The sequence below is a fragment of the Charadrius vociferus genome, unplaced genomic scaffold (genome assembly GCF_000708025.1).
Source record: "Charadrius vociferus isolate BGI_N301 unplaced genomic scaffold, ASM70802v2 scaffold235, whole genome shotgun sequence".
Classification (NCBI taxonomy): domain Eukaryota; kingdom Metazoa; phylum Chordata; class Aves; order Charadriiformes; family Charadriidae; genus Charadrius; species Charadrius vociferus.
Genome location: NW_009648536.1, coordinates 213501 through 236000, shown reverse-complemented (window position 1 = coordinate 236000; position 22500 = coordinate 213501). Strand labels below are relative to the sequence as shown.

The following is a 22500-nucleotide window of genomic DNA, read 5'->3' as shown; positions in this document are numbered from 1 at the left end:
GATCTTATTAATACATACAAACACTTAATGGGAGGATGCCAGGGGGATGGGAGCAGTCTTTTTTCAGTGGTGCCCAGTGATAGGACGAGGGGTAATGGGCATAAACTTGAACATAGGAAGTTCCATCTTAACATGAGGAGGAACTTCTTTACTTTGAGGGTAGTGGAGCACTGGAACAGGCTGCCCAGAGAGGTGGTGGAGTCTCCCACTCTGGAGACATTCAAAACCCGCCTGGACGTTGTCCTGTGCAACGTGCTGTAGGTGACCCTGCTCTGGCAGGGGGGTTGGACTAGATGATCTCCAAAGGTCCCTTCCAACCCTAACCATTCTGTGAATTCTGTGAATTCTGTGAGTTTAAGCATAGGAGGGGAAATTAGAAAGTTTATGGAACTGGGAAAATAGAAAATAGGAAAATGGTAGGGATTTTTTTGTTTAAAAAGAAGAACAGATTAATAAATTATATCCCAATGAATAAATGAATGATTAACCAACCATTTGTCAATGAGGACTGTAAATCTGATAAAGAATACTTTATGTAAATGTGTGTATATATATATATGAACTAAAGAATAGACAATAGAATTGTTATCAGTTTATTTACTATTGCATATAAATTCAGATCACTATGCAAACAGTTTTTATTTGTGTTCATGCACTTTCAGTTTCTAAAACGATTACATTTACTGGTCCATTGTTTCTACTACAGAAGCCATGAATAACTCCAGAACTGGGTCATGTTTCACTATTTGGAACTGGAGATGCAAAGATTTACATAAAAACCCCAAGACAAATAAATCGTTTGTTTGCCCTCAGCTGTAGGGGGATAACTACCATTGGGAGCACAGTGGCAAAAATGCTTGTTACTTTAGCTTAGGGCATCCAAAGACTTGTAGAAACCATTGTAGGAAGAAAATATTTTTTCTCAAATGGTATGGTGCACAAGATGATACAAGCTACCTATTAGAAATTGTTTAGTACACGTAAGCAATTTTAATGCTGGCAAAGAATCTTATCTACTGGGATTTATGGTGATATGTAGAATTAGTTTGATAAAGAGAAACATGAAGTTTGTTTCAGATGTTGAGCTGCAGATATCAGACTGTATGAGGAAACTGGAAAGAAAAGGTCCCTGGAGCAACCTAGCATAACACTAGGAAGGCTTTTTTAAAAGCAGTCTATTTTGAAACAAAGGTGGCGAGTGTAATGAAATTGATGAAAACAGGTGGATTAAATTTCTATTTTAATAAATTAGGAAGACATATGGTAAGCATGCTGAGAGTTGAAAACTAAAACTGACAGAATTAGTGCAACAAAGGTACAATTGTCAAAATATAAGAAGACACAAAATAAAGTCAGAAAATTTTAGAGAAAACAAAACAAACCAACCAAAAGACTTCCAAAAAGACTTTTTTTTTCCCCCTTTGGCGTCATTGATCATGGGATACCACGCATAACTTTGATGAACTATGAAAGTAACATAAACTCAAAAAAAAAAAAAAAGAGTTACTACGGTGTCAGAAAGCAATAAAAAGACTTTGAAAAAGACTGTGGCTGGGAAGTTTAAGTGGCTTACACAAGCCCACGCTCAAGAAAACCACCCCAAATAGATGGAAGTGGTATTGACATAAAGTAAGGATGGTAACTATCTTCATATGCTATAAAAATTCAGCAATATATAAACCTAACCCTTTTGATGCAGTTCTTAAAAGCAACAAAAGAGCAATCAAAAGAGTAGAGTGCAGTTCTGAATAAACTGAACTTGCACTGAATAAAAGACAAATGTTATGACATTTGGAATACCATAAATAATGCTGGATTTCCGTATACTGAGATTCACAGAGTGACTTTATACATATTTATACATATAAACTTCTTTTATAAAAATGCACATGTACACACATACTATGGCCAGTCAAAAACTGAAAGGAACTGGAATCATTACTAGTAAAATTGTATCATCTTCCTTGAAAAATTTAAATAAAATATCTCTGTGTTCATGGACGAAAAGATGATACCTAAACCAGATCTCTGAGATGAGCACTTTCAGAGGTTCCCATTGACACTATAGATTGAAAAATCAGTGACAAAAATTGTCACCAATTATGTTTAGAGCCAATTTGGTGGTGTTTTCCACTCATAATCTTGCTTAGATCTCCTATAAAGTGTTTGACTGAAGAATATGCAGCTCCTCCCATTACACTCTTTTGACCTGATTCTGTTCCTGATTCTGTCTCTTCATTACAAGCAAAAAAAGCAGGCAGTGTAATGGAAGTGAAGTTCAGTTCCAGAGTAGAAAAAACAGCAGTGATATAGTGCCTTAGAAGCTGGAAGTGTTGTGAGGACTATCAGAGAGAAGAGGATGGAGATCGTGAAAGAAGTTTGAAAAGTGAGAAAATGAGCTGAAAGGAGTAGGGCGAGACAAAGCCAAAAAGAAACATAAGTGTATGTTGCATCCCCAAATACAAACCCCTAACAAGTTATATGGCAAAGTTTTGACTGAGGCCAAACTCTGTTTTGTCTTATGTCTATTACACTGCCTACTGCAAAGTCAGGGTTAACTCAGTAAGGAATAAATTAGCCCAAAGAATGATATATATGCAACTGTATATTTTCTTAAAATATGATAGATGTAGAAAGATTGATGAGAATACACATTACAACTTAATTGAAAGGATCACATTTTATGCAGACTTTTTAGACTCCTTTCACAGGTTTCTGTCTGTAAACTTCTATGAACAATAAAGTAAAGAACTAGTATTATTTTTGTCTTTGATCTACAAGGTGTTGTGACTTTCTTCAAAATCTGAAGAAATCCAAACCTGGATAAATGTACACTGTGCTATCTCTATGAATGGAAAGTAGGTCACAGAAATATGTCTGTGTGACTGAACCTGAAATTGGCTATGGTCTTGAAGCAGATCTCTGCCTACACTGCCCCAAAGAGAGCAATTTTTAAAAGTCCTATAATTCAAAGGCCAGAATTTTTTAGATCAAAAGGCAGCTTTCGAGGACTAGAAATGTAGGGGATGTGGGAGAAATGTTTACAAGCAGATCTTTTCCCTGCCAGTTGTGTCATTTCAGTAAAGCCTTTCAGCTTGGTCCTAGGCAATCGTTTCTGGAATAAAACGGACTTTGCATAGATGTCTGTGACTGCATTCTCCTGGGTCTACAACAGAAAACTTCTTCCATTGCCTGTTTGTGTGTCTGCTCCCTATCTTCTCAGCAGCCGCTGCCATTTTTCAACACCCTTTTGGGCTCATCCTCTGCCTTCTCCACACTGAACTCCAGCAATATATTTCTGTCAAGCATTTTGATCTATTTCAGGGAAGGTACACAGTCTTTCCTCCATGCAGAGAGAGCCACTTCAACTAGTCCCTCTGTTTTAGACAGATGTTATTACCATTTACAACAAGTTATGCGATTAGTTCTGACCATAGTTTAAAAAATATTGGTCACTCACTGTGACAAATACTATCTACTGTGTTTCTGGATAGGCAGAATATATGAAACAGCAATAACTTGTAAAGAGCATAGCGTTCCTGAACGGGAATACTTGTCACAGGAGAGGGTTTGTGTCTGTAGGTTTACTTGAAAAGAATGTAAGATATTTAAAATTTGTCAGAAACGAGAATAATTTTAATCCCAGTTACTGTATTTACAGTGCATGGAAATCTAATTACTGTGCTGTGTATACAGCATTTATTCTAGACTTTTGAAATCTGACAAAAGAAATAGGATGCGATGTTGTAAGCATTCTGTTCTTTGTTGTCAAGTCAGTATTGGAAACAAAACATTTGAATAAATAAATAAATGAGTAAATATTATTTTCTTACCTGTCTATAATGCCACATAAATCTATCTGAAGGTCACTGAAATTGCCAAAAACATTTTGTTGAACTGAAATCATATCCACTGCTTTGTTACCAATGGAAATGAGTCGCATGCATCCTTGAAAGCCACCAAATGAAGTATTACATTCAGAAATGTTTCCACTGCTAGGACAGCCTGAAAGAAGCATAAAACCTGGAGCTGAAAAAAATATTTTACTGAAAAGTTTATATATTCCAAAAGTAGATTGAACTTTGATAATCTCCAGATGTTGTAAACTTAATGGGTGGAAGACTTTAGCCAGAAGTTCTTCTGATTAGGCATTATGGTGCAACTGTAAAGAAATACCTCTGTGCAGTCTTACTGTTTTTAAAGCATATGCAAAAATATCACTAAAAATTGGGGTAAAGGATAACCTGAGCAGCAGTTTCAGTGGAATCAAGATGTGAACAGTTTGACTGACTGACCTTAGTCACAAAATGTTAGGTCACAATACAAGGTACACATGATTTGGATAAGTTTTAAGTCACAACTGAAGTCAAATAAGACAAAAATTAGTTACTAAATAAAGCATTTTTAATTAACCAAGCTCTCCGGAAGATTCTGGAAAGTACTGAAGACAATTTCTTGATGCAGGTCATCAATGACTCACCCAGGAGAGATGATCTGTTGGATCTGCTACTTGTAGATAAGGAAGAAATGCTTGAAAATGTGAAGGTCAAGGACAGTCCTGGTTACAGCAAATATGAGGCTGTGGAGTTTATGATCCATAGAGAAGAGAGCAAGAACAAAAAAAATGCCGAACTCCAACCCTGGACTTCAGAAGACCCAGACTGGTCTGTTCAGGACATGTTTTGAGGATCCGACTGGAAATTGCCTTGGAGAGCAAACAGGCTGGATATTTTTCAACAAAAACCTCTTTGGAGCATAGGAAAAGTCCATAATGATATCAAAATAGTTAAGCAAGCATGGCAGAAGGCCTGCAAATATAAGCATGGAGTGAGTGAAAGCAAACACAAAAAGAAAGTACATGAAAGATGGAAGCAGGGACATGCAATTTGGAAGGGAATACATGTCTAGGAATGCAGTTAGGAAATCTAGACTTCAGGTGAAGGTAAAACTTTCAAGGAAAGTGAATTGCAACAGAAAGTTTTCTATAGGTACAACAGTAGCAAAAGGAAGGCTAAGGATATTTTGGGTCATTGTCATTGTGAAGCTGTTATCATTATAATCCTCAAAAGGTCTTGGCAGATTGGTAAGCTTCTTGATGACTAGAAAAGGCAGATTTTACACCAACCTTCAAGAAAGGAAAGAAGAAGGGCACAGGAAACTAGAGGCCAGCCAGCCTTACCACAGTCCCTAGCAAGTTCACGGAGCAAATCGTCTTAGAAGCCATTTCTAAATATGTGAAGGACAAGAAAGTAACTGAATGACTTTAGCTTCAGGGATAAATCATGCCTGACCAAGCTCTTTGTTTTCTTTGCTGAGGTGATGGACACTGAACAAAGAGAGAGCAGTGAGCATTGCATACTTTGATTTTGGCAAAGCCCCTAATAGTTTTCAGTAGTCTCTCTATCACCAGACTGATGAGGTATGGGTTGGATAAGTGAACAATTGATGATTAAAAGTCCAGCTGGCGATTAAAAGGCCAGTGAACAGCGGATCCTGCAGAGATCAGTACTGAGAGCTATGCTCTTAATTAGATAGAGTGCACTTACAGCAAGCCTGTGACGGATACAAAACTGGAGGCAGGAGTCAAATATTGGAGGGCAAGGCTGCAACTCAGCAAGATGTGGGCAGGCTGGAAATAAGCTGAGAGCAATGCCATGAAGTTCAGTATAAGTTTAATGTCTGAGATGGAACAAGCCCACGTAACTATCTAAGCTGGAGAATAACTGCCTAGATCCATAAAGAAAGGCCTTGGGTCCTGTGGCCAGCAGGGAAACCATGAGCCAGGAATGTGCCTTTGCAGCACAGAAGAACAATGACATTCTGGGCTGTATTATGAAGAGCACAGTCAGCAGATCAAGGGAAGTGGTCCTTCTCTTTTTGTGGTATTTGTGAGACCACATCTGGAGTGCTGTTGTTCTGGACTACCCAGTACAAGAAAGACATTGACATCCTGGAGTGAGTCCAGCAGAGGCCTCCGAGATGGTCAGGGAGCTGAAAGCACAGGGTTTATGAGGGGAGGCTGAGAGAGCTGAGCCTGGTCAGTCTTAAAATGAGAAGATAAAGCTATCCAATAAGATGATACAGAGAAGACGCAGCCAGACTTTTTCCAGAAGTGCACAGTTATAGGACAAGAGGCAAAGGACAAAAGTAAAAAATGCCAAATTCTGATCAGACACTAGCAACAAGTGGTTTTTGCCATGAGGGTTTTTAATATGAGAACAGTTTGCCCAGAGGAGTTGCGATTTGCTTCCTTGGAGCTGTTCAAGGTTTGAGAGGTCACAGCCCTGTACATCCTGACTTCACCAAACTTGTTTAGAACAGAGGGCTGGACTGAACAATGTTTGGATGTCCTACCCAACCTATTCTGTAAATATCTAATGTTGTGGTTTGTCCATTGTGTTACTGATCCCAAAATGCCTTGTTCACTCACTGATTGCCAATTAATTAAACATTGTTAATAAATCAATAAATTGCTTTGATCCTGATTTGATTTAAACCATGTCCTTTGAGCAGTTTTTCCCAGAGGCAGCTGTATGACAAAATATGCCTAAATATTTCTTTCTTTTGCTTTCTTCCAAAGGGTAATATTGCTTCTGGAATGATGCACAAGGGCGGTTCTGTGATCTTAGTCAAACAATACTGCATGCTGGTTCACAGCATTCAAAGACCTTGTTTCATGATGTTAGGAAGCAGTGACTTTTAAGACACTACTCTATTCCACATAACTAATGGGTATTTTCTGAAATCCTGTAGACAGTGCAGAGGTTTACTATACAGGAAAGCAAAATGACAGTGGAAACTAGTAAATCTATTAAAATGAGTGTACAACAATATAAATAGTATAGATAGGTTTTTTAAGAATTGTACAGTAGAAAAGGAACTAAAACTGAAATGAAAAAAAGTATATTTCTTATAATTGTGGGCCTGATATTAAAGATAGGAAGAAATCCTTTAATAATAAAATTTACCCTATGTGCTTATTGCAATATTAAATAATCCCTTTTTGCCTTTATAGTTGCAATAGTAATTATTCCAGGAACTGAGAGAGATAGTATATCCTTGATAGCATGACTAGAAATTGTGCTGACATAACGCTCAAGTATTTTCCTGTTTATTACACATTTTCCCATACACATTTCTTGCATACTTTTTATTCATTAAAACAAGAAAATGAACAAACATGTCCCCAGGACATCTCACCTAGAAGAAGGCTGATATTCATGTTTTAACAACAAGCATATAGAAACATGGCAAATATTCATATACTTAGAAAAGAAGTCAAAATGCATTGTCTGCATTTTGACAGTGGTATATGAAATAAAATTTTAATAAACAGTTTTCTACACTCAGAAACCTTCTACTAGTTTTCCTCGAGTTTGTATGACATGCACGAGCTGCTGATTTCAGCTACAAAGCTACAAAGCTGAAATCAGAGAGGGTGAGGGGCAGATATACAGTGTTCAATGTTCAGATATACAGTTTCAATGTTCTTGGAATTAATTTGCCCCCTCCAACCCCGAAAAGATAAATAGAAATGTCCTTGTAAAAATTAATTGAATATGCTGCTTTTTTCAAATGCCCACATACCTCCTGGTCTGTTCACCTGTGACATCAACCCTGCAATGGTGCAAATCACATAATCAGAGATGTGGGAGCCTGAACCACATAGAAGGAAAAAAATCCAACAGTTTTCTGGCTGTTCAAGGCCAATATTCTATATCTTTCTCTGATTATCAGCCAGGTCAAGGGGTATCTTTAGTAGAGAAGGCTAGATGCTAGATGTGAAAAGTCACATGAATGCTTACGTAGCAGTTCCTGTATTTACAGTCTGCTGGTGAGCATGAAATTAATTTACAACCTGTTGTTTCAAGGGAACTGATCTGTGGACAATGACATGGTCCATACTTATTTAGGGTTCTGTATGTGTGTTTCAATTTTCTCAGAAATATGAGAAATGTTAATAAATAGTTCAGTCATGAATTCCCAAGCTACTAAGAGATGAAGCATTAGGCTAGTGTTGAATAATGCATTCAGATGCTAGTTAACATTTCTATCATGTAGTCCATTTCCAACTGATTTAGACATAACAATCTGCTCAACTCTATCAGTAACAATTTACGTGATTAATGACAAAATCATTTGGTGACAGATAATTGTTGATATTGCTAGGAAAATGAAGGTATGTAAATGTAGGTTTTAGGCACAGGTTATATTCTCCAAGCATATAAAAGTTGTGTGACTGTGGTAGAAAAAAAATAATAAAAAATTAAGGGTATGTATCATGCAAAGAAGATATTTGTACAAGTAAGCATTTACTTAAGGTGGAAACCTGAAGTCATCCCAGTGGAAGATTATCACAAAAGAATTATTTAGCAACGCAGTAAGTATGCAACAAGAGAGACCTTTGTGTGTCTTCCTGATTGTCAGCCAGTCTATATTCAATCATAAGAGAATGATATCACAAAATAATGTTCTAGAAAGTAACCCAAGATTTAAGGCTGCAATATCTTCTACCCAATATTATGAAATTTTAAGGAAACAGAAACTCAAAAATGTCATAGCAGTGCTGAAAACCAGATCCTTTGAGAGATATCCAAGCTAGTCAAAGAAGACTTGAGGCAAGGCAAATAATTTTTGCCATTTGACCAGATATTTCAGGAAAAAATGATGTTTAACTGTGGGATATTGTTAGCATAAATAAACAACATATTTCACCTCCAAAATAGAAAGCATCTCCTGAATAAATTTGCAGAGGTATGGAGGCATGAGCAGACGATGTCACATCATTGTCCACTATTACATTGATACGATTCCTTTTGGCAGAGAAGGATACAGAGTGCCACTGGCCATTGTTTAATCCAGCACCTGGAAGGAAAATAGAAAGCAAAATGAAGTATAAACATCCATTAATTGTTACATTACCTGAATGTTATAGACTTGAAAGGAGGAGATACCAGTAGAGTAATCACAGCCCATATAAAAACTCCAAGTGACAATGAAAGGAAAAAAAAAAAATATCAGAGAACACAAATGTCTTTTGTGAAGGCAGAACCTTTGCCCATTCCTTTGTTTCACATCTGATAAAGGAAAAAAAAAAAAAAAAAAAAGTACTTCGGTGAATAAGCCTTACTGTTGTAATACTGTTAATTATCAGTAATACATCCATTAATTTAGTGACTATGAAAAGTATCCTTCCAATCTAAGGATTTTATCGTTAAGATATCATTGTCTTGGCTGATACAGTATTTTACACATAATACACATTTTTACTCCACTACTACAAAGAATGACTTCATCTTTTAAAATAAAGGTAGTCATTATATTATGATCCAGTAAAACAGCAAAATCCTGTAGATGCTAGAAGCTTCAGTGACCATCATATCAATGTCACGAGATTAATTTTCTTTCAGTTGTCTCTTTTATTGGAAAGGTATGGGAAAATTTGCTGAGTGTTTAGCCTCTAACATCAATTTACATTAACTCTGGCTGTGTAGGTATAAGGTGCCACAAAGCAATAAATCTAAAGCCCTGGTTCTCAAAAACACTTGCATGTATATATACTTAAATAAATTTTATACAGGGCAGTATTTAAGCACATTATTGTGTTTAAGAAGTGCTCTAATTCAATAATGTTCCTGAGTGGTCTTCAGGACAGAGATACCTCTTTTGGTGAAGAACAAAGAATACAACCTTTGAATTATGTGAAGTCTTTTCTCAACTGCAGAGTGCCTATTATTTGTGATTTGTGATTTCTCTCTTGAAATTTTATGTTACATATATATTCTTCTCTAGAATGTGTTTTATATCCTAGAGAAGTAATCCACCGGTTAACTGATTAGTTCAAAATGAAGGAAAAGAAACAACAATAGAAAGATGAAAAGGTTCAAATAGCTAAATTACATCATAACTAAGAGCCATACATTGTTAATTATCACAGTATAAACACAAGATCAGTATAAAAATAACAGATAAATCTTAAATTCACATTATAAATTCAGATAAATTGTCATATAGAAAATATCTCTAATATATTTAATACAATATTACTCTTATATGCCTTTTCTATTATTTGTTTCCTTACTTCAGCTACTATATTTATGAGGGACCACGTAACAAGTAACCTTAAACATTTTGCTTTATCCTCAGCCTTAGTGGATTTATATAAAAGCCATGGCTAACAGATCTTTTTTATCTTTGTGTTGGACTTTCAGGAACAATTCACCTTTGTAATATAACAGCAGAAAGAACAAGGCTGCAGTCACGTGTTTTCTGATGCCATTCTGGCCATTACTTATTTTGGTTGCAATCTTCTATAAGAAGTGACATTTGAGTTTGCTAACATGAGCAGTACACTTACAGTCAGAGTAAATTATCAGCATTAAAGCTATCACTAATTTTGTGGGTAAATAGTTGTATTTTCTGCTTCTATAAAACTCCATATTTGTGATATTCATGGACATTAATTTTTTACTAAAATAAAAATTGGAAACCTTATTCCACACAACATAAAATAATACTAATGCTATTACATGTGGCTACTAAACGGTCAGGAGTAGAGGGGTAATCTTTTGGTAACAGGGATTTACATAACCCTACAGGCAGTGTGGAGGAAGTGACTATAGTTTCCCTGTATTTTCAAGATGTTCAACTGCTAAATAATTCCCTTTGTACTGGTGGCAGTTAATGTAACTTACAGGAGCATTTAGGCTGGTGTGTTTTATGTTAGGGCTGGCATGTTAGAGCTGAGGATCCAGAAAATGCCTTGAACTGTTTTGGCCCTAGTTGTGTTTTTGGCTAAATAATATGAAGTGTAATAGACATTTAAAAAACAGAGTAGATAAAGAATTAGAGAAATATTACTGCTGCCTTGCAATACCATGGACATAAATGAGTCATAATGTATAATGAAGTTTCTAGACTTAATGAGTACTATTATTTATCTCTCTTATTTTTTAGTACTATTTTATAGCAAAAATTCATCAAATATATCCAAAAGGTCTTACTAACTTCAGACAAAAAAAAACAGCAAAGAATCACAAACAGATAAAGCATCCTTAGGTCTTTTATACCACTGTGAACCTCAGTGAACTATACTCTCATCAAAGAGATACTAGGTATGTTGAAACAAAGAATGTGTATAGTATATTTTTTAAAGCACAGAAAATTAAGTCTGAGAAAGGTGTTTTTTTTTTTCCCAGTTTCCAGTAAAATAAATAGTTTTCTTCTACAAATTAATGTAGAATTATCCTTCAAGAAGAAATAATAATATCCTTTAATAATAAATAAAAACACCACCGATCACACTGTGTTTTTTAAGTTTAGCCATCTTAGAAAATATTTTTTAAAAAAAGAATTATTTGCCTACTTATTTATTTCCCTCTTTCTAGCCTCCATCCCCAGCTACGAAAAGCTCCAGCTTTTTCACTTCATCTCTAAGATTAAGCAAGGAGTTTCTATTTGTAGAATTACTTCAACAGAATGATGTTTTCCTCAATGACTTCTCTGCAATATGCTGTCCTTTCCTTTAGTAATGATTGAATCAGAGAATAGTAGAATAGTTTGGGCTGGAAAAGACCTTTAAAGATCATGGAGTCCAATCTCTGTGCCATATGCAGATACATGTTTTACTAGATCAGGTTGCTCAAAACCCCATACACCTGACCTTTAACAGATGTCCCAGGGGAGGAGCATCTAAATGTAACCTCTTTCAGTTTAAAACCATTACCCCTTGTCCTGTCCCTACAGACCCTGGGAAAAATCCCCTCTCCATCCTTATTATAAGCCCACTTTTACGTATTGAAAGGCCACAATAAGGTGGCCTTCTCCAGACTGAACAAACTCAACCGTCTCAGCCTTTCTTCACAGGCGAGCTGTTCCAGCTCTCTGACTATGTTTGTGGGAGCAGGTTCGTGTCTGTCTTTTGCTGGGAACCCCGGAGCTGAATGCAGTACTCCAGGTGGGGTCTCACCAGAGCAGAGTAGAGGGGCAGAACCATCTCTCTGGATCTGCTGGCCACACTTCTTTTCATGCAGCCCAGGATAAGATTGGCTTTCTGGGCTGCAAGCACACATTGCCAGGTCATATCCAATTCTTCATCCAGCAGTACCCCCCAGTCCTTCTCTGTGGAGAAGGGGGGCTTCTCTATAGGGGCTGCCCTCAATCCATTCATCCCCCAGTCTGTATTGATACTGGTAATTACAATGACTGGGCCTAATTAGAGATACTAAATGATGTTCATCTAGCTCAAGTTAAGACTTCCCAAAATGCCCTTTCGTTAAGTCTGGGGACTGAGGAATCCCACGGTGGTAGCACAAGACACTCGTCAGGAAACAGCTCATTGTAGCCCTTGAATTGAGAACCTTGATTAAATTTACAGTTGCTCGTGCAAAGTCACAAAGTGGTACGACATATAAATGGTGCAGGCCAATGGAATGCTAACATTTCCAGTCCATCTGAAAATTATACTCTGGTGCTCTACTAGGAGTGTTAAAAATACTTTTCCAGAATCAAGTGTGAAAAAAACAGCAATTAAACTTTTAGTGCATAATAAGGTAGCCATTAAACAAGATCTAAATTTATTCTCATTAGTAGTACTTCCATCATTTTAATATCTAAGTACTAAAAAAACAGTCTGTGGGAGGTCTTGCAGAACACTGACATCCAACCTTAGGAACACACATATAGCTTATTAGGAGACCAGTGAGAAACAAACAAACAAAAAAACCCAAAACCCAAAAACTAGTTTAGAGAAGGTAATTTATAGATTAGTCTGAAGTAAAACCACCAAATGAAATGATTGTTAACATCACTTAATTAAAAGCTGCATAGAAATTAAAAGCTTCATAGGAAGACAGGGTCATATGAAGAAACCGAATAATAAGATCTCAAACAATTATACATGTTGTAATTCAATTTGAGCTCATCTTTCAACACAAATTAACTTTGTGTTAATTTATTTTTTTTTAATCTATGTTATTTCTTTGTGAATATTTGATGACCAGCTTGCAAAAGAGGCTACAAAGGAAAGGTATTAAGCAATCATTCTATAAAAGAAGGATATGGCTTATTATAACTTAATCACTCATGAATTAACATGCCACTCATTTTTATAGGGTTGCAGAAATGTTTAAAAAAGACATGATAATGAATTTAAGAACTGTGAACAAAGAAATGTGCTCTGATTTAATTATCAAATATCATGTGTGAGTGTGAAAGTCAGGTCATAAGTCCCTGCCTGTAGGGGAACAAACCTGTCCAGCCATCCATAATTTAATTACTCAATCTCCAAATGCAGACTTGAATTGCTTCAGTGAGTGTAACAATAAACACTTCAAAAACTCAAGGAAAAGTTCTCCATATGGTTTTGTTAGATAACGCCTTTCTCAGAAGAGAATAAGGTGTTTCTGCAATAGTTTCTGTCTTCACAAAGAGAAACACCATTCCTCCTGTTAGACTTTATGAAGAATAATCTTAACATAGCATGAGAACATTAAATTCTGTTTCAGCATAGAGCGGCAAAAATTATTTTGGTGTGATTTAGCTAATATTTTATGCATTGTGTTGCAACTTTGAAATTGAATAAATTGCTCTACGTGCAAGTCTACAGCTGTTAAAAGTGTTACAACCTTCACCTGGTCTGTTAAAATGGTGCTGTATGGCAATAGTTTCTTTAACATACATCACCTAATTGAACTGCAATTGAAATAGCTCCTAAAAAGCCAAATTCATCACTGTTAACTACATACTGCTGACATTCTTACTAAGGAATTGACATTTTCAAATGGTGAGCCTAGGGAAACCTCTTGTCGTTAAAATGATACTCTTTGTGCTTCAGTTATTTTAGATTATAACAAATACCAGGGCTGATCCTATTATCACCCACAGAAACAAGATCAAAGTATTTATGTAAATTTCAACATTATCTGTGGTCATTACTGACTTACAGTCTTTTCCTGAATTAAAATAATCAACTCTTCAAAATTTTACTTTTAATCGTTATATACCTGTAGAAACATAATGAGCTTCAGAGTTATGTTCCACTTTTTTTCTTTTTTTTTTTTTTTTCACCTCAAAGGAATTTTCATTTTGTATCAGGAATTGGAGTAAGAAATCAATCTAAAAGAAACAGAGGCACAGATCTAAGATTAAGAAGGCCTCATCTTCAAATCCTGTGGCTGTTTCTTTGCTCTGCTTGGCTCTGCTTTGTTCTCTTTGTCTGCTTTACACTGCCAAATCCGTGATTTGTGAAAATTTTAGATAAGTGATTCTTACTTTGTGTTTGTACCGATCATATTTTTTTTAGTGACATTTTCTCCCTCTTTTACATAACTGTTTAAATTATGCAGGGTACAAAAGAGATTTGGGGGGGTTAATTTTTATGATAGTTTTTTTTTTATTATTATTTTTATTTCAGTAACTGCTTAGTTTGCTTACTGTATTTGTTATTGCTTAAGGCTAACACTAAACAGCATCATTAAACTCTATATTCTGGCTTGAAAACTCCCCTGAAAGATACATTGGGTTTCGTTCCTATCACTCCAGTGATTATACAAGATTACATTCTTCACACATTTAAATCCTTAACTTGTTTACTAAGTACCAGTGCAAAATGCAGTTCTCCTACTTGTTATTCACCTGCTTTTTCAGTTTACACATTACATTACTGGAACTAACTTGCCTTCTTTTTCACTGATAATATTCCTGCTTTACGGATGTGAAATATGAAATATATTATTATCTACAGTTCAAAATAAATCTAAGATCAGCTGATGTTTTGGATATCATCATTGTGTTTTCTGCCAAATTATGCATTGCTTCTATGACATATTCTTCCAGCTAGTGGTCTCTGGTCATCTTCTTTGTCCATTGAGAAACCACTCCGATCCCAGCCTCATTTCCTCGTCTTCACATGTTCTTTGGAATCCCTTTTATATACCTAATAGACCTCTAGTCCTGTTTTTCCTGTCTGAGAACTCATTCTGGAACGACCATTTTATCCTTCTACAAGAGAGGGGCAAAATTCAATTTGTTTGCAGAAAGGAGGCAGCTCTGATACACGGAGTGTCTGAGTATAGTACATTCCTGACGAAGCACTGCTACGTGAATGTATTCATATTATCACATGGTGACATTACTGCTTCTCATCATTTTTTAAAAAGTTGTGGAAGATGAAGATGTTCTGGGCTCTGTCCTGCTCTCGCATTTCATGAAAGAAGGAGATTCCTGGCTGGGCCAGCAGTCTTGCAGTTCTCACATCAAGTGCTAACAGCACCCAGAAAAACTGAGGAGCTGCTTTGTGGAAGAGGGAATCCCCTTGCTCCCAAAGTGAGGGAAAGTGAAAGCTGGGAGCTGCTTCTCGGAATTCCAGTTGGTTACTTTCTAACATGACTGTATCTTACTGTATTTGCCTCATCTTCTTCTGCTTATATATTTGTTTACCAACAGGGAAATGGCTCAGAAGAAGAATAGACGGTATGCTTTCTGGAAATCTCAGTTCCACCCTAAGAGCTGCCTAGCAGTACACATTACCAAAAGTAGATTATGTAGTCTCAATTCAGTGATTAACTATGAAAGTGAACTGTTAGCTCTCAATTATTCAGTCTCCTCAACTTCTCCATTTCTTTTTGTCCTTTAGACCTAAACTTGCCCCAGCTTTCTGGAACAGAACCTATTCTTGGACATCCACTGTCCAAATTTAATGGACAGCTCTGTAATGGAGACCTCTAGAAAATAACAAACATAATATTTATAATAATGTATGATTTTATAGAAAAATTAGTTACTTGATGCCTTGTAAAGACACTGACAAATGGTGAAAAACATCTTAATGGATTAGCTTGACACCGTAAGATATTACCTTGCTTACACTTCACAACTGGAAAAGTTGCGTAGACGTGTCAAATTTCTCAGATTATAAGCATGAGCTTTACATTTTGTATGTATGTAAAGCTAAGGACTTTGCAGCCTATATTACTGTAAGTAATTTCTACTCAGTCATGGGAAAAAAAGCATAGACACATGTTTGCGAGAAAAGAAAGTACTTAAAAAAGTTTGGGATTAAAATTCACACAAGTAAAGCAGAGTTATACACATATGGGTCGTAAAACTAAGTCAAGAATGTAGGTATTAATTTAAATGACTTTACATGAACCTATTTTTTATGCATAGGATTTTTTTTTCTTCATTTCTGTTACCTGCAGTGATGTCACTCAGTGCTTTTCCTGGTTTATGAAGACTGATTTTAACTTTCCCATCACTCAGATATAAGAGGAAACCACCTGAAGCCTGGTGTATTTTACTAGATAATAGAATTCCCTCCTTGTTCCAGGTGCGAAACTGGAAACTGATGAATACTTCGTCTTGCCCCGATGTGCCTGGCAGTGCCATGTAACTGCTGGAGCTCAGAAATGTAACAGGAACCACGTGTGGCTCTACACATGAGAAGGACATGTTGCCCTAGAAATAAATGAAATATATGACATTAGAAACATTTGGGGAAAAACAGTCACAAGAACTTTTGTATGGAAACTACAGTTTCAACACATTGTTCATAGAGCACAATATTTATAATACTTAAATGTGTTGGTCTAAAAATCAAGTATGAATACATAAGAATGTCATCAGTTTGAGAGATGTTTACCTAGTTGTTTGACTAGAACAAACATATCTGCCTGAGCAAAGACTGGCAAGGACCTTTGAGTGAATGAGGTTAGATCCTAAACTATGTGGGTCATTTAATGGTACTTCAGGACTTAGACACACCTGCTTTGTTTCTATTTTGGCTCAGCCCTGGGAAGCATTAGGGACTTGACAAATTTCTGAATGTCAGATAAAATGCCACTGAATGCAAAGTTTGGCACAAATATTTACAAGGGTCTAAGTGCTTATCTGCAGAGAAAAATGTGGAGTTTAGATATTGATTGTTTAAGGCAGCACTAAATTTGAGAAAAAAAAAACCAACAAACATTTTGCCAGGCCAAGGAGCAGTCTTTCCAAATCAGGGCAACTGGAGATGTGCACTGACCCATTATTTGTATTTGTTTTTACAAATAGCCAGAGAAAGTTCCTTATATAAGCTTTTGCTACTTGCAAATGTGAAACACATACTCCATTAATCAGAAGGAAATGTGTTTTCAAGCAGGCCCATATGGACCAGATTATGAGTTGTATTTAGGCACCTAGCCTTTATTTCATGTTTGGCTGCCTCTGAAATCACTGTCTCTTAGATACCTAAAAAACCTTCCATCTAAGTTCGTTGACAAACTCTGAGCTTGACCTGCATCTGTGGTTGTAGTGAGTGATATAGGTAAAAAGACTTGAAGGGCAATAACATGTTTTTTGCATCTGGTGTCAGAGTTAGTTAATCCTTTATGACTCTTGATAGTGATACAATATGCACTTTGATCTAATGACTTGCTGGCATCATTTGAACTATAGCTAATTTGTTCTGTACAGATGATTACTAAAAGATTAATGTATTTAGAATTTAAAGTACATTTAATTTCTGTTCAACACAAAGAGCTTTTATACATTTGAACACACATAAAACTTTGACCTTATAGTAAAAAGCTAAAAAAATAAATTTAAGAAAAATACTCACTCGCCCCTGGCATGGCAAGACATTAAAGTTTATCTGTTTTCATTTTCTTCAAGGAACATGTATAAATAAATAAAACCTCTGTCTTATGAACTCAGCTGTAGAGAAATGAATCGTCAACTGAGCTGACCCATAGTGAAAAGGCAGTCATCAGATTAATAAACCTTGTTAAATGCTAAAATCTTACCATCTGCAGGTTGCTCCTCCGCGTTGTCTGGACAGCTGCCTGATACTGTATCAGAGCAGCAAAGTGGCTATATAACAGGGATTCTATGGTAACATAGATACTTTCTGGCTCATTTACATTATAAAACATCTCCTAAATAGTTTTGAAAGCAGCACAACAATTTAAATCATTTGAGATTAAGATGATGCAGTTTCCTATGACAATAATTTCATAGTTCCCCTTTCACTTGTCCACACAGAGCCTTATATAACTGCCCTTTCCTCAGCATCCATCAACATCGCAGACAGGATATCATACAGTGATATCAACCTAGTTAATTCTGTAATATTTCAGATGAGCTTCACAAGAGAAGAGATGTCTATCATCCTTTTTTTTCTTGAACAGAGAACCAAATTTGATTGTTTCTGAACTGAAATTCAAATCAAAAGATTTGGAACTTGAAAGCATTTCATATTTTGTTAAGTATCTTGAATTGATTGCTCCTCTGCACTTCCCACCGCTAAATACTGCAAATAGAGATAGCTTTTCTACTATCAGAAAAAAAAAAAAAAAGGGCTTAGTAAAATTTATAGAAAACCCTCTGTAACACAGAAGAAAGTTGGATTGCTATTAGAACCATTTCTCTAAACAGTAAAGGATCTGATTAATACAACTTGGCCATCTCACAATAAATGCATTACAACCACCAATCTAAACTACAGCTCTTCAGACAAAGGACAATATAACAGAACTTATCTATCAGAATTATAATACAGAAAAAAGAAAATTATAATACAGACAACAGAGAAAACAGAATGGATCAGTGTCCTCAGCAACAGAAGGCTTTTTAAATGTCCTGATGGTATTCTTATTAGTCAGATGCAGAAGTCAAAGCCAAAGCTTTGATGGCTTCAGATGCATCCTATTTTACTCACTGGCTTTTGTACATGCACAACAGTGAGATACCACACAACAGTGAGGGACCACACACATCTAAATCTCGTCTAAAGAGCTTAAGAATAAATCCTGCATTGTATACCTGATGAGTGTGTACAGCAGTGAATATAAAATAGCCCAGTTAGGCGATTCCTTGATTTTTCTTTTATTAAGCAACATAGTTTTTACTAGAACTTTATGTTAACAGGTTGCATATGAAAGTGGCTGTGGTCATCATCTTTTATCTATTTTATTTATTTAGTCTTTCTTAACTATGAATCTCTTACCACAATGTAGATCTGAGATTTATGCCTCCTGGCCAGGTCAATAATGTTCACTCCATTATAATAAATATTTTCAAAACACCCATGAAAGTTCCTGCGTGACAATGTCCCTGATTTTCCAGGCACTGGGATCCCTCCAAAGCTGAGCTTAGAAAGAGAAGAGAAATCAATGATACTATTAAGTAATTTTCTAAGGAAAGAAGTTGCCAATAGCATAAGAGCAGAAGTCAAAGACTGGCCAATATTGAATCTGCTACTTCTTGTCTATTGCCTTGTATCACATCTATGTATTAGAAGAACAGGCTAACAAAAATTAGGCTACATCAAGTTATACATATGTGTTAAAATATTCTGAAATGTAGGCTTTTTTTGCTTCTGAGGATGCCTTTTAACAATTGCTTAATATAGAGTCTTATCAGTTGTCAGGGTCCATTACAGCTGTAAAACCAAGGAGAGGAATGACAAGGCCTGGTACATGCAGACCATGCTGGACAGTGTAAAGAGGGAGAAGAGAATTTGCTGAAACTTCTTTATGAAATTTGAGCCTGACTTCTCCACTGTGTGCAAATGATAACTACCATAATAGAGGACAAGAGTGCATAAGATTAAATTATTCTAGGGCAGATTCAAATCAAATGAAAGGAGATACTTTTTCCCTCTCAAAAGTGTTAGGCTGTGCAGTTCCTTGATGCAATACTGCAGGTTTACTTGGGTTCAGAAAGAGACTGGAAGATTTAATAAAAATAAAAATCCATTGAGAGCTATTAAATTCAAGAATATCACTCTGTCTTGATAAATCCCTGAGGCAGAAACTGTTAGAAAGCAGTAGATTATTTTAGAAAAGCATTGCCACAAGACTGACCTGAGCTACACATATATATACGTACATATATATTTGCACTCTTGGGCACCGTCAGAAACAGGATGCCATCTTAAATGAGCTTTTGAATTCATTCATTTCGAAGCTATTCTAGTTGACATTGTAGAAAAGCTCAGTTCAAAATATTTAATTTTGCAATATCACTTAATGTTTAAAATAATTTTATGAAAAAAAATCCCAAAATTGAATATATATCATGTTTCATTAAGTTATTAAATTGAAAAAACTTTATAGTCAGTCATTTAGGCACTCCTAAATGCAGTGGTTCATATATTTTTTGGAAGATTTTAGGCTTTTTTCCACCTTTTGCTTTCCTTTCTACCTTGTATTTGTAACACATACTTCAAATTACAGTATGTGGAAGAGAAGAAAAATTAATTTGCAATACTGATTGATTTAGTATAATAATTCTATTTGCCACTCAGTTAAAGCTAACATTTGTTATTCCCGCTCTGTCTCTCTTATTTTTTTTTTTTTTTAATTGATATTATCCTCCAAGCCTTGGCTTTGTGACCTAGAGTCAGAAATTATAAGCAGAATCATGACTTTTATCTTGTGAGTGATATTTTTGAAATGGAATAATTCGGACATGGAACAGCATGAAATCTTACTTTAAGCTGCTTAAAAACTCAAATGAATAGAATGAAATAATTTAGATCTGCAAGTTCCGGACACTCTGCTCTACCACTTGTTGTCTCATCAAACAAACAGGACAGAGGCAAACATAAAGCTGCCAGTCATCACATTACAACTGTGAAACAGTTCAACTACAGGTGAGAAACTGTCACAGCAAATTATGTCTACTCCTTTTCATGAATCTACCATTTGTGTAAGCAAGATTTTTTCACAGTACATTTGCCAGATTTATCAGGAATTTAAGTCTTAATTGAAACATTTCTAAAATGGTTTTATGCTGATTTATTGTAATTTTCACCAAACCATAAAGTAATAACTTTGAGTTGGGGGTCATTCCTTATGTTTACATAGCATTTACCACATATTAAGATATTAAAATAATGAATTCTGAGATGAAAAGGGTGGTCTTTTGAAAATTTTGAGCTGCAAGTCTACTGGAGCATTAGTAATCTAAGAACATCTGTTTTTCTTTGATTCATTCCTTTAGGAGACAGAAAACTGCTGAAGTCTTAAGCACTACAAACTTCGTTAAGTTCTGTCTCCTTTGCTTGTTTCACTGCATTTACATAACAAAGTTAATAAATGTAATATAGGAAAGGTAATTTTCACACCTCGTAATCAAGATCCAAATAACTGAATTCTCCTTTTGCATGAAAATGATGAGTATGTTTATCCACTGTAAAGTTTACTTGACTGTTAAAGTGTTCAATGAGAACAGAATGCCAGTGTTGATCATCCAAAAGGCTGCCCAGAGTAATGTTAATTTGGGCATTAGAAGGGTGAGTTTTAGTATCGCCTTGAAAGAAGAAAAATAAAAAAACTATTAATTCCATTAAAAAATATAAGTATTCAAATATATACTGATAGTTTATCACACTTGACATTAAAATTCACTTAACAAATTAAAATAAGTTTTAGTCAAATAATACCTAATAACTATATTAGACGTTATGAAACTGTAGCTGTTACCTAAATTAATGAGTAGGGACAGCTTTCCTTTAATTAATTCCAGGGTCATGTGGTCTCCATTTTGTCCTTCTCTGTGGAGGAGAATTCCATCACTTTGCATTGTCTTAAACTTCAGAGAAATCACATCTTTCAGTGCACTCACGAGTTTTTGATTAAATGTATAAATTAGACAACTTTTCCCATCAAAGCCAACCACCTCGGACCCTAGAAGTAAAGAAATGAAAGATAATGTATAATGCCATGTCTAAAAGAAACAGTTGCATGTTACTTCAATATGGTATGAAGTCCAACCACTAACTATCCCTAGATTCACCTGTGCCCCATAAAGTGCAGCTTATTTCAGCTATTCCTATTCTTCCGCAAATGTTAAGACTGTCCTGTTTTAATGACAGTACTATCACTAGGTAATAAAGCAAGGTGAGCAGAAAAGGTCTGGCTTCTATTCCAATCTAGTACTAATTTCACATGCTGAAAGGTCTTGCTTGCCTTGGAGCCATGAAGTGCTTTGACCTTTCTGTTCTTACTGTATTCTTAGGGTGAAAATCTCTATTAATTTATCTGCAATTAATTCCAATTAACAAAAAAAAAAAAAAAAAAGAAAAATCATGCCTATTACATTTAAGTGATTTTCAGTGGCTTCATGCACTCTTAAAATCAATCTGGATATCTGTACAGTAGTGTAAAATAATATCATGGCATACTATTCTGGGAAAGAAACAAAAATAATTTAAAATGAAAACGTGTCAGCTGTAAGTAGGACCTGGTTCTCTTCATCAAATGTTTTTTTACAGGCATCATAAAGAAATGATGACTTTAATTAAGCTGAATTACACTTTTAATACTGGAATAGAGGACTTTGTATCATCAGTTTTCCAGTATGGGCAACACAGAATCACAGAATGGTTGAGGGTGCCATGTATCTCTGGAGATCATCCTGTCCAATTTCCCCAGTCAAAGCAAGGTCAGTGCCAGCAGGTTTCTTAGGGCCGTGTCCAATCAGGTTTTGAGTATTTCCAGGGATAGACATTACACA

General features: G+C 35.6%; 1 protein-coding gene across 1 annotated transcript in view; it reads right to left on the bottom strand.

Moving 5' to 3' along the window:
* The window catches only part of CNTNAP4 (contactin associated protein-like 4), a gene marked incomplete at its 5' end in the record, with an annotated part of 211049 nt that overhangs the window by 56221 nt on the left and 132328 nt on the right, over positions 1-22500 (bottom strand). The window contains 6 exons of the mRNA XM_009885846.1: positions 3834-4005; positions 8716-8865; positions 16194-16455; positions 18986-19129; positions 21110-21294; positions 21468-21671. Coding sequence (XP_009884148.1) covers positions 3834-4005; positions 8716-8865; positions 16194-16455; positions 18986-19129; positions 21110-21294; positions 21468-21671 — 1117 coding nt within the window. The remainder of the gene's footprint in view (positions 1-3833; positions 4006-8715; positions 8866-16193; positions 16456-18985; positions 19130-21109; positions 21295-21467; positions 21672-22500) is intronic.